The sequence below is a fragment of the Euwallacea similis genome, chromosome 28 (assembly GCF_039881205.1).
Source record: "Euwallacea similis isolate ESF13 chromosome 28, ESF131.1, whole genome shotgun sequence".
NCBI classification, from domain to species: domain Eukaryota; kingdom Metazoa; phylum Arthropoda; class Insecta; order Coleoptera; family Curculionidae; genus Euwallacea; species Euwallacea similis.
In genome coordinates, this window is record NC_089636.1 from 2,789,475 (window position 1) to 2,802,992 (window position 13,518).

Genomic DNA, 13,518 nt, shown 5'->3' on the forward strand with positions numbered 1-13,518 from the left:
GAAATAGGTCTTATATAAAAAATTTACCATTTTCGAGTTATTTGTGAAAATTCGAAAATTTTGATGACTGCAAGGTCTCACGGAAATCAATGCTGTTCCCTAACCGTTGCGAATTTTGGAACCGATCTTATGAGGCTCCAAGGCGACATAATAAGCTACGTTTTGACATGTTTTAGTTTTAAAAAATTTTTCCATAACCCTCGAAATAGGCCTCCGAAGTTGCATGACTTCAATCCTCAATAACTTGCTTATTTCAAATGGAATGCCATACTTTTCTCGACAGCATCGTGTTCAGAATCCAAAAACCTACAACTTTTGTTAACATTACCCTATCCCTAAACCCAACCGTTTCTGAGCTGCCGAAAATTGCCCCTTTTTTACATCTAAATTTGTATTTGAAAAGTCGCATCAGTTACGTCACCATACGCAAATTTTACGCGATGTCCGGTGACGTCCAGTGTCATTTTGACGTTTTCCATGAGTTTCGATGACTGTATTATTATTTTTATATTATTTATAACCAATTATTATTATTTATTTTCACAACATTATTTGTATCTACAATAAATTCTCAAACTGTCCTCCATTTCGATCAGAAACCAGTTGAAGTCTTGCCAGAAAAGACCTATTTACTTCTCGTAACATCTCAATGCTGACGGTATTTCTAAACGCATGAATTATGCGTTGTTTCATATCTTCTGCAGTAGTCGGAGCAGTTTGGTACACAACATTTTTTATGTGTCCCCATAGAAAAAAATCTATTTTTGTTAAGTCTGGCGATCTTGGTGGCCAAAAAACGGGTCCGCCGCGGCCTATCCATCTACCTTCAAATTCTTGATTTAGGTACTCCTTGACATCTGCCGCAAAGTGCGCTGGAGCACCGTCATGTTGTAGCCACATATTTTCCCTCAAAACTAGAGGAATATTTTGCAAAAGTTGGGGAAAATCATTTTGCAAAAAACGCAAATATTTAACACCGTTTAAATGTCCGTTAAAAAAATGTGGCCCAATTATAAAATCGCCTATAATACCACCCCAAACATTTACAGTCCACTGCCGCTGCGTATTCACTGATCTTACTATTCTTGGATTTTCCATTGAATAATAATGGAGATTATGACGGTTTGGACTACCATTCTGAGTGAATGTTGATTCGTCGGAGAATAATACTTTTAGGAAAAAGTTAGGTGTTGTCCTTTCCATTTCTAACCCCCACTGACAAAATGTTCTTCTAATCTCCAAATCAGGCCCCAATAGTTCTTGATGGAAGGATATACTGTAGTCATGAAACTTGTTTCTCTTTAAAATTTTACTAACGGTAGATCGAGGAACATTGGTTTCCTTGGATATTGTTGTTGAACTGGTAGAAGGCTCCGAAATTACAGATAGCAAAACATTCAATTGATCTTCATCGCTTGTCCTCTTAGTCCTTTCACATTTTTCATAAGTCACATTGCCTGTTCTAATAAATCTTTCCTTAAGTTTTTCTAAACTTCTAACCGAGGGTTGCCTTCTATCAGGATATTTTTGAGCATACATCCTCTGAGTTAGCAAACAATTTTGATCAGCAGATCCCATAACAAAGATCATGTCAACCAGTTCCGTCTTTTCGAAATTCATACGTATTTAGTGAACTACAAACCTTAATATAAGAATAAAAAGGAAATGTGCAAAACATCTGAGTAACTACTCACCAAGTGGATAAAAATAAACCATTTAAAAAATTGTGTTAAACAAATTTAAAAAATATGTGGATTAAAAAAACGAAACAAATAACGAATGTACAATGTAAAACTAATTGTAACTTACAAATATCTACGACTTTTATGATATTTTAGAAAGAAAACACAGACATCAATAGAAATAAACAAAGCATTTGTTTTTGTTTCCATGACAACATGTAGCTGGTTAACTTGATCAAAATTTAAAAAATGACAGTAGACGTCACCGGACATCGCGTAAAATTTGCCTATGGTGACGTAACCGATGCGACTTCAAATACAAATTTAGATGTAAAAAAGGGGCAATTTTCGGCAGCTCAGAAACGGTTGGGTTTAGGGATAGGGTAATGTTAACAAAAGTTGTAGGTTTTTGGATTCTGAACACGATGCTGTCGAGAAAAGTATGGCATTCCATTTGAAATAAGCAAGTTATTGAGGATTGAAGTCATGCAACTTCGGAGGCCTATTTCGAGGGTTATGGAAAACTTTTTTAAAACTAAAACATGTCAAAACGTAGCTTATTATGTCGCCTTGGAGCCTCATAAGATCGGTTCCAAAATTCGCAACGGTTAGGGAACAGCATTGATTTCCGTGAGACCTTGCAGTCATCAAAATTTTCGAATTTTCACAAATAACTCGAAAATGGTAAATTTTTTATATAAGACCTATTTCATAAACTAACTTTAAAATTTGACGATAAATCCGAAAATGGCAAAAAAATTGGGGGGTTCCATTTAAAAAAACATAATTTGGTACTACCACACTTTTATGACAGACCCTGTACATTTGAAAATAATTTAAAAATACGTACCTTTTATTCCCCAAAAACTTTACTAAGACATATTTCCTTCCAAAACTTATATTTACTGAGATATCGCACTTTGACGCACTAATGAGCAACCCTGTATATTCGCCCCAGACGTCGAGATCTAAGACGTGGAACGCTCCAGAACGCCATCGTGGGATGTCTAGACTGTTGTTAAATTAACCATGCAGGGTGAGGGTAACCAGAATGATACACGTTAATAGTATGAACTATTTGTATATTATACAAGTATTGAGAAAGAAATATGTAACACGAAACGAAAGAAAGAAAAAAGGGCTTGGCTGAGGTGATTCCGGAATCTCTTATAGACGACGACTGGCTCCACTATGTTTTGTTATATGCAAAGAAGAAACGGTACATAAAACCCAATAAAAAAAACATAACGTAGCCAGAAAAGAATCAGACATAAACATAAACAATCTCCCTAGACGAAAGGTAATCAATATTAAGTATTTATTACCAAAATGGGAGACTGTTCCCATAAACTATCTTTAATATTGTGATTTCTAACATAGAGTGTACCAGGGAGTTCTTTCATCACTAATATCTTTTACTTGTATATAACAAACTGCATACAAAAATTACGCTATTTTGTGCAATATGAACAAATGCAGGTGATACTGCAGCACAACAGCTTCGACTGACACCAGTTGAATGGTCAGTTCCGAGTCTACATAAGTTTTAGCAAAAAAACCCGTAAATTTTTAGTGGATAGGCACTTCGGTGAATCCCACACTCCCCGACAGCCAGAATACCGTCAGCCGGTTGTCCATTACTTGTACTCCGTATATACGACCGGCTGACATTGCGGAAGAAGAATGAAAAGTGAATGTAAAACAAAAAACATGTTACATCTGTACTTTTCCAGTGTCCACATCTTGATTTTTAAGAACGAAATATGAAGGAATTTTTAATAATACATTATATACATTACTACAGCATTACAGTATTGTGGCCACTTGGAAACCGGCGATACATGCGGCAGTTAACGTGTTATTATCTATTGTCTAATATGAAATGTCATAATAAGCATGTGTAATGTCGGCCAGAATTTTATTATTGATTGATGCAGAAAACTGTAATGCAGGGAAGTTATTCTTATGTAGTACAATAAATATCGGTTATAACGACATAGCTGAAACCAAGAAAATACGTCGCTACATCCGATATGTCGCTATATAAAATGTAACTCACAAAAAATGCACTATTATACGTATAGGTAGTGTAATGTTTGAAAATGGTACGTATAAATATAAATGTTAAATAAAAATAATAATAATAACGTAATAAACAAAAAATTAATTGTCCATGGACTGAATTGTACAACCATTCTGATAAAGGCAGGTAATCATCTGAATCTTCATCATTAACGTTTAAGAATCCGGCATAAGCGAAGCACTTCGTTATTGTGTTCTACGTAATGTAGTCCTAAGCTTGAGATTTCCATAGAATCGCATCAAGTAAATTGGGTTGAATAACACTGCTTAACCGTTCAATATCTTTTAACATCTTCAAAATTTGAAAATTTCTGAAGTGGGTTTTCAATTCACATATAATTACCTGATCTAAAGGTCGGAGAACCGTAGTGCTGTTAGGAGGAAGGAATATCAGCTTTATAGTATTTAAGTTTTGTAAATTGGGATGTGCTGTGCAGTTATCCAATAAAAGCAGAACTCTTCTCTTTTTTTTAGGAAAAGTGATCCTATTCGTGAATAGTTTTTTCAAACAGTTCATTTATCATCCAGGCTTTTGTGTTATGATGGTATGTAACAGGCAATTGTTTCACATTTTTAAAACAGCGTGGAGATTTCGCTTTGCCAATTACGATCTGTTTCAACTTTTCGATTTCTGTCATATTTACGGCTAGTAACAATGTCATTCGATCCTTTGCTATTTTGGTCTCACTACATTTCTCTCCTTTAAATCTCATTGTCTTATCTGTAGTCATTTTAAAACAGAGGCCTATTTAATCTGTATCAAATATGTCTATCTTAGTACTTCTTACGGATCTTAGGCCAAATGTTTTTTAACCAGTCATCGCATGTATGTACTTCCCGAAACAGCGGTCGCTTTTCCTGATAATTTTCCCCACACAATAGAATAACGTTTACGCCACCTGTGAATGTAAGCAACCGAATATTTAAAATCCTCCATTCCCATTTTCAGAGCGAGTTCATTTGCTTTAAATTGTAGAACTGATCCATTTATTGGTATATTATGTGTTCTTTGTATCTTAAACCATTTCAGTAAAGCTTCGTCTACTTTCTCAAAAACACATTTTTTTGCTGCGGTGTTGGTGTTGCCGTCAATAAAGTAATTTTCTAATTTGCCCCGTTCTTTCCAAATGGTGGCAATAGTTGAATGAGATACCTGGAAAAACGGAATGTGCGGGCCAATCGTATTTATAGATTATGTATGTATGTATGCACTTACGCCTAAAGAGACTGCTATCGTGGAATTTTTTTCTCCATTTTTCAATCGTTCGATAACTTTTATTTTTTCATCCACGCTGAATATTTTACGTTCATTTTTTTGGGGGTTATCCATAATAAACTAGTACAATTTCTCTAATATTTGTTGTCAACACTAACAAATCCGGGGAATTCCCCAAAAAGCGAATCGATTACCTGCGAACGTTATCGATGATGTACCCTATTGAATTGTGCATGTCGTTATTTCTGATGTCGTTATAACTAATACATAACTATTAAAAACTATACAGGACTAAAACGGGATTACCAATTTACGTTGCTATACACGATATGTCATTATATGCAATGTCGTTATTCCTGATGTTGACTATACAGGGTTATTCACGTCATGCTACACGGAATATTGCGGCTAAAGTATTTAATATTTCAATTTTTTCGTTATTGCAATGTGTAGAACTTATATAAAGATACATTCTAAAATTATTTTACTTTTATACAGGGGGTTGTAAATAAGTGAAAAATATCAAAGTTATGTTTTTTTAAATGAAACACTCAATATATTAGTACCGTTTTAGATTCCTTGAGAAAAATAAATGTAAGTTTGACTAAGGTTTACTTATCCTAAACCTTAAAGATTTTGAAAGAATTGAGATTTTGTAAAAATGTAGAGGAAATTTAAAAACTTTGCTTTAAAGGAAGTTTAAACTGGAATAAGCCGAAATTCACATCAAGCCTCAGACATGAGGCATATTTCATGCCATAGTCATGAAAATTTAAATATCTTATACAGTGTGTCCAAAAAATAAATTGAAAAATGTACTTACTTTGAAAGGTACTAACTTGCTTAATTTAAATGGAACACCCTATATTTTATTACTACAACTATTAAATTGAAACATTACCGATCGAAAACTATTATACTTTCCTATACTTAAATGTACAAGTTTTCCTTGAAAATTAAGATTTTTAAAGAAAGTAGAAAATCCTATTAATTTGTGTATCAGTTGCCACGATGACATCTAAAATGCCAATATAGAGTCATATTTATGCATTCTTTTTTCGGATAATTCTTTATTTATGATATTTTCAATATTATTTGCGTAACTTACAAGATAATTTTCATATTTAATCAAATCTCCGAAAAAAGAATGCATAAATATGATTCTTTATATTGACATTTTAGATGTCACTGTGGCAACTGATATAAAAAGTAATAAGATTTTCTACTTTCTTTAAAAATCTTAATTTTCAAGGAAAATTTGTACATATAGGTATAGGAAAGTATAATAGTTTTCGATCGATAATATTTCAATCAGGATAGTTGGAGTAATAAAATATAGGGTGTTCCATTTAAATTAAGCAAGTTAATACCCTTCAAAGTAAGTACATTTTTAAATTTATTTTTCGGACACACTGTATAAGATATTTAAATTTTCATGACTATGGCATGAAATATGCCTTATGTCTGAGGCTTGATGTGAATTTCGGCTTATTCCAGTTTAAATTTCCTTTAAAGCAAAGGCTTTAAATTTGCACTACATTTTTACAAAATCTCAATTATTTCAAAATCCTTAAGGTTTAGAGTAGTTAAACCTTAATTAAACTTATATTTATTTATCTCAAGGAATCTAAAATGGTACTAATATATTGAGTGTTTCATTTAAAAAAACATAACTTTGATATTTTTCACTTATTTACAACCCCCTGTATAAAAGTAAAATAATTTTAGAATGTAGCTCTATATGAGTTCTACACATCGCAAAAAAGAAAAATTCGAAATATTAAATACTTTAGCCGCAATATTTCGTGTAGCATGATGTGAATAACCCTGTATATTTTTGTCATAAGATTGCGCGACCATTTTGAAAATATACGTAAAAAGTTAGAAGCATTAATATAGAAGTATTTTTAATTAATTAATTAATTAATTATAAATATATATGAATATTTTTTATTATTTTATTAGCATTCTTCCTAGAAACACATACGTTTATAATTATAATAAGCAATTATTTAATGTTGATTGCAATGTGCAAAATATTTGAAACTTTTTAATCTCCCTTCTATTGTGCATGTCAGAAGGGTTACACTTTTATAGAGAAACAAAACACTAGTTTAGGTAACATTTCTTTATTTCGCTAGAATTGGGAATCGAATTAATTTCCCATACGATGCGTGGGAGTCACTTCGTGTGCATCTGTTTTTCTTTCAAAGGACTGACACCCTACCTTCCACTTTCTTCCCACGCTTGCATCCCTTAATCATCCTCTTCGCACCTCCATATACTTTTAGGTGAGATGATAAACAGACCTTTATCTTTTACCACAAATGATCTATTTTGACTAGTACAAGTTTAGTCAATTTCTAACTTACAATGAGACACCAGCAGGTGTCTGTGATATTCCACATATGTCCAGAGATAATTTACAACACTATGAGACAACATGTTTTTTTTACACTTACATTAAATGAATTGATAAGCAGCCATATTACTTTCTTGATGAAAGCTCACATGCATATTTGATGTTTAGTTACATACAAACACATTTGTGGTTTGGTTTTAAAATTTTTAGTTATTTTCTCAACTTGTTCTTTGACTAAATTACCATTTTTATACCAATTATTTAAATTATATATAAATTTGTCAGGTGCTTATTCATTTTCTGTTATTATATAGATGCTTCGTACCGTATTAGGGCTTTCAGTCCGTATAGCGTTACACAATTCAGATTCATGTTTTACAGATTGATGACTATTACTCGAATGCTTTCGGCATCCGTATTTGACTGTTTTAATTGCCTCAATTGTTCACTTTGTTTACTTTTCACTACCTCTTTGTTAGTAATAATTACAGCATCATTATCATTACACTGTGTTTGCGCTTCAGTACGAAGATATTCCGACCTCCTAGGAAGAAAGGGATCGGGTGCCCAAGGCACCCGTAGGAAGCTGAAGAAAATTACTTCGCACAACATATGACCAGTTGGAGGAAGACGATATTGTGCATCTTTTGTTATTATGGAATCGAGGAGACTTAATTGGATGCCTTCGGCATCCGTAAAAAAGTTTTACTATAATGTAGGCAACTGAATGTAACGGTGCGAGGCTTATTTCGGCCAAATCTGTCTATTTTGGCTTCAAATTGCACCAAATTGATGAAAACGTGCCAAAATCACTAAAACAGGCGGAAACGAGCGAAATCAGTCAGAAACTATCGTTTCATCAAGGAATTTGCTCAAATCGACCGATTTGCTCAAATAAACCGATTTCAGCAAATTCCTTGATGAAACGATCGTTTCTGACCGATTTCGCTCGTTTCCGCCTGTTTTAGTCATTTTGGCACGTTTTCATCAATTTGGTGCAATTAGAAGCCAAAATAGACAGATTTGGCCGAAATAAGCCAAATAGGCCGATTTGAGCAAATTCCTTGATGAAACGATCGTTTCTACCCGGTTTCGCTCGTGTGTGCCTGTTTTAGTCATTTCGGCATGTTTTCATCAATTTGGTGCAATTTGAATCCGAAATAGACAGATTAGGCCGAAATAAGCCAAATCGGCCGATTTGAGCAAATTCCTTGATGAAACGATCGTTTCTACCCGGTTTCGCTCGTGTGTGCCTGTTTTAGTCATTTCGGCATGTTTTCGTCAATTTGGTGCAATTTGAATCCGAAATAGACAGATTTGGCCGAAATAAGCCAAATCGGCCAATTTCAACAAATTCAGAGATGAAACGATCGTTTCTGACCGATTTCGCTCGTTTCTGCCTGTTTTAGTCATTTTGGCACGTTTTCATCAATATGTTTCTATTTCGAGCCGAAATACACAGATTTGGTCGAAATAAGCCAAATCGACCGATTTGAGCAAATTCCTTGATGAAACGATCGTTTCTGATTGATTTCGCTCGTTTCTGCCTGTTTTAGTCATTTTGGCACGTTTTCATCACTTTGGTGCAATTTGCAGCCAAAATAGACAGATTTGGCCGAAATAAACCAAATCGGCCGATTTGAGCAAATTCCTTGATGAAACGATCGTTTCTGACTGATTTCGCTCGTTTCTGCCTGTTTTAGTCATTTTGGCACGTTTTCATCAATATGTTTCTATTTCGAGCCGAAATAGACAGATTTGGTCGAAATAAGCCAAATCGGTCGATTTGAGCAAATTCCTTGATGAAACGAACGTTTCTGACTGATTTCGCTCGTTTCCGCCTGTTTTAGTCATTTTGGCACGTTTTCGTCAATTTGGTGCAATTTGCAGCCAAAATAGACAGATTTTGCCGAAATAAACCAAATCGGCCGATTTGAGCAAATTCCTTGATGAAACGATCGTTTCTGATTGATTTCGCTCGTTTCTGCCTGTTTTAGTCATTTTGGCACGTTTTCATCACTTTGGTGCAATTTGCAGCCAAAATAGACAGATTTGGCCGAAATAAACCAAATCGGCCGATTTGAGCAAATTCCTTGATGAAACGATCGTTTCTGATTGATTTCGCTCGTTTCTGCCTGTTTTAGTCATTTTGGCACGTTTTCATCACTTTGGTGCAATTTGCAGCCAAAATAGACAGATTTGGCCGAAATAAGCCAAATCGGCCGATTTGAGCAAATTCCTTGATGAAACGATCGTTTCTGACTGATTTCGCTCGTTTCCGCCTGTTTTAGTCATTTTGGCATGTTTTCATCAATATGTTTTTATTTCGAGCCGAAATAGACAGATGTGGTCGAAATAAGCCAAATCGGTCGATTTGAGCAATTTCGTTAGTGAAACGATCGTTTCTGACCGATTTCGCTCGTTTCTTCCCGTTTTAGTCATTTTGGCACGTTTTCATCAATTTGGTGCAATTTGAATCCGAAATAGACAGATTAGGCCAAAATAAGCCAAATCGGTCGATTTGAGCAAATTCAGATATGAAACGATCGTTTCTGACCGATTTCGCTCGTTTCTGCCTGTTTTAGTCATTTTGGCACGTTTTCATCAATTTGGTGCAATTTGAATCCGAAATAGACAGATTGGGCCGAATTAAGCCAAATCGGTCGATTTGAGCAATTTCGTTAGTGAAACGATCGTTTCTGACCGATTTCGCTCGTTTCCGCCTGTTTTAGTCATTTTGGCACGTTTTCATCAATTTGGTGCAATTAGAAGCCAAAATAGACAGATTTGGCCGAAATAAGCCAAATAGGCCGATTTGAGCAAATTCCTTGATGAAACGATCGTTTCTACCCGGTTTCGCTCGTGTGTGCCTGTTTTAGTCATTTCGGCATGTTTTCATCAATTTGGTGCAATTTGAATCCGAAATAGACAGATTAGGCCGAAATAAGCCAAATCGGCCGATTTGAGCAAATTCCTTGATGAAACGATCGTTTCTACCCGGTTTCGCTCGTGTGTGCCTGTTTTAGTCATTTCGGCATGTTTTCGTCAATTTGGTGCAATTTGAATCCGAAATAGACAGATTTGGCCGAAATAAGCCAAATCGGCCAATTTCAACAAATTCAGAGATGAAACGATCGTTTCTGACCGATTTCGCTCGTTTCTGCCTGTTTTAGTCATTTTGGCACGTTTTCATCAATATGTTTCTATTTCGAGCCGAAATACACAGATTTGGTCGAAATAAGCCAAATCGACCGATTTGAGCAAATTCCTTGATGAAACGATCGTTTCTGATTGATTTCGCTCGTTTCTGCCTGTTTTAGTCATTTTGGCACGTTTTCATCACTTTGGTGCAATTTGCAGCCAAAATAGACAGATTTGGCCGAAATAAACCAAATCGGCCGATTTGAGCAAATTCCTTGATGAAACGATCGTTTCTGACTGATTTCGCTCGTTTCTGCCTGTTTTAGTCATTTTGGCACGTTTTCATCAATATGTTTCTATTTCGAGCCGAAATAGACAGATTTGGTCGAAATAAGCCAAATCGGTCGATTTGAGCAAATTCCTTGATGAAACGAACGTTTCTGACTGATTTCGCTCGTTTCCGCCTGTTTTAGTCATTTTGGCACGTTTTCGTCAATTTGGTGCAATTTGCAGCCAAAATAGACAGATTTTGCCGAAATAAACCAAATCGGCCGATTTGAGCAAATTCCTTGATGAAACGATCGTTTCTGATTGATTTCGCTCGTTTCTGCCTGTTTTAGTCATTTTGGCACGTTTTCATCACTTTGGTGCAATTTGCAGCCAAAATAGACAGATTTGGCCGAAATAAACCAAATCGGCCGATTTGAGCAAATTCCTTGATGAAACGATCGTTTCTGATTGATTTCGCTCGTTTCTGCCTGTTTTAGTCATTTTGGCACGTTTTCATCACTTTGGTGCAATTTGCAGCCAAAATAGACAGATTTGGCCGAAATAAGCCAAATCGGCCGATTTGAGCAAATTCCTTGATGAAACGATCGTTTCTGACTGATTTCGCTCGTTTCCGCCTGTTTTAGTCATTTTGGCATGTTTTCATCAATATGTTTTTATTTCGAGCCGAAATAGACAGATGTGGTCGAAATAAGCCAAATCGGTCGATTTGAGCAATTTCGTTAGTGAAACGATCGTTTCTGACCGATTTCGCTCGTTTCTTCCCGTTTTAGTCATTTTGGCACGTTTTCATCAATTTGGTGCAATTTGAATCCGAAATAGACAGATTAGGCCAAAATAAGCCAAATCGGTCGATTTGAGCAAATTCAGATATGAAACGATCGTTTCTGACCGATTTCGCTCGTTTCTGCCTGTTTTAGTCATTTTGGCACGTTTTCATCAATTTGGTGCAATTTGAATCCGAAATAGACAGATTGGGCCGAATTAAGCCAAATCGGTCGATTTGAGCAATTTCGTTAGTGAAACGATCGTTTCTGACCGATTTCGCTCGTTTCCGCCTGTTTTAGTCATTTTGGCACGTTTTCATCAATTTGGTGCAATTAGAAGCCAAAATAGACAGATTTGGCCGAAATAAGCCAAATAGGCCGATTTGAGCAAATTCCTTGATGAAACGATCGTTTCTACCCGGTTTCGCTCGTGTGTGCCTGTTTTAGTCATTTCGGCATGTTTTCATCAATTTGGTGCAATTTGAATCCGAAATAGACAGATTAGGCCGAAATAAGCCAAATCGGCCGATTTGAGCAAATTCCTTGATGAAACGATCGTTTCTACCCGGTTTCGCTCGTGTGTGCCTGTTTTAGTCATTTCGGCATGTTTTCGTCAATTTGGTGCAATTTGAATCCGAAATAGACAGATTAGGCCAAAATAAGCCAAATCGGTCGATTTGAGCAAATTCAGAGATGAAACGATCGTTTCTGACCGATTTCGCTCGTTTCTTCCTGTTTTAGTCATTTTGGCACGTTTTCAAGAATTTGGTGCAATTTGAAGCCAAAATAGATAGATTAGGCAGAAAGAAGCCAAATTGGTCGACTTGAGCAAATTCAGAGATGAAACGATCGTTTCTGACCGATTTCGCTCGTTTCTTCCTGTTTTAGTCATTTTGGCACGTTTTCATCAATTTGGTGCAATTTGCAGCCAAAATAGACAGATTTGGCCGAAATAAACCAAATCGGCCGATTTGATCAAATTCCTTGATGAAACGATCGTTTCTGACTGATTTCGCTCGTTTCTGCCTGTTTTAGTCATTTTGGCACGTTTTCATCAATATGTTTCTATTTCGAGCCGAAATAGACAGATTTGGTCGAAATAAGTAAAATCGGCCGATTTGAGCAAATTCCTTGATGAAACGATCGTTTCTGACCGATTTCGCTCGTTTCCGCCTGTTTTAGTCATTTTGGCACGTTTTCATCAATTTGGTGCAATTAGAAGCCAAAATAGACAGATTTGGCCGAAATAAGCCAAATCGGCCGATTTGGGCAAATTCCTTGATGAAACGAACGTTTCTGACTGATTTCGCTCGTTTCCGCCTGTTTTAGTCATTTTGGCACGTTTTCATCAATTTGGTGCAATTAAAAGCCAAAATAGACAGATTTGGCCGAAATAAGCCAAATCGGCCGATTTGAGCAAATTCAGAGATGAAACGATCGTTTCTGACCGATTTCGCTCGTTTCTGCCTGTTTTAGTCATTTTGGCACGTTTTCATCAATTTGGTGCAATTAGAAGCCAAAATAGACAGATTTGGCCGAAATAAGCCAAATCGGCCGATTTGGGCAAATTCCTTGATGAAACGAACGTTTCTGACTGATTTCGCTCGTTTCCGCCTGTTTTAGTCATTTTGGCACGTTTTCATCAATTTGGTGCAATTAGAAGCCAAAATAGACAGATTTTGCCGAAATAAGCCAAATCGGCCGATTTGGGCAAATTCCTTGATGAAACGAACGTTTCTGACTGATTTCGCTGGTTTCCGCCTGTTTTAGTCATTTTGGCACGTTTTCATCAATTTGGTGCAATTTGAAGCCAAAATAGACAGATTTGGCCGAAATAAGCCAAATCGGTCGATTTGAGCAATTTCGTTAGTGAAACGATCGTTTCTGACCGATTTCGCTCGTTTCTTCCCGTTTTAGTCATTTTGGCACGTTTTCATCAATTTGGTGCAATTTGAATCCGAAATAGACAGATTAGGCCGA

At 35.9% G+C, this 13,518-nt stretch overlaps 1 protein-coding gene across 1 annotated transcript; it reads right to left on the reverse strand.

Moving 5' to 3' along the window:
- Positions 1 to 558: 558 nt before the first annotated feature.
- On the reverse strand, positions 559 to 1,590 carry LOC136417373 (histone-lysine N-methyltransferase SETMAR-like). Its single transcript, XM_066403042.1, has one exon. The coding sequence runs from the start codon at positions 1,588 to 1,590 to the stop codon at positions 559 to 561; it is 1,032 nt and encodes a 343-aa protein (XP_066259139.1).
- Positions 1,591 to 13,518: the final 11,928 nt, after the last annotated feature.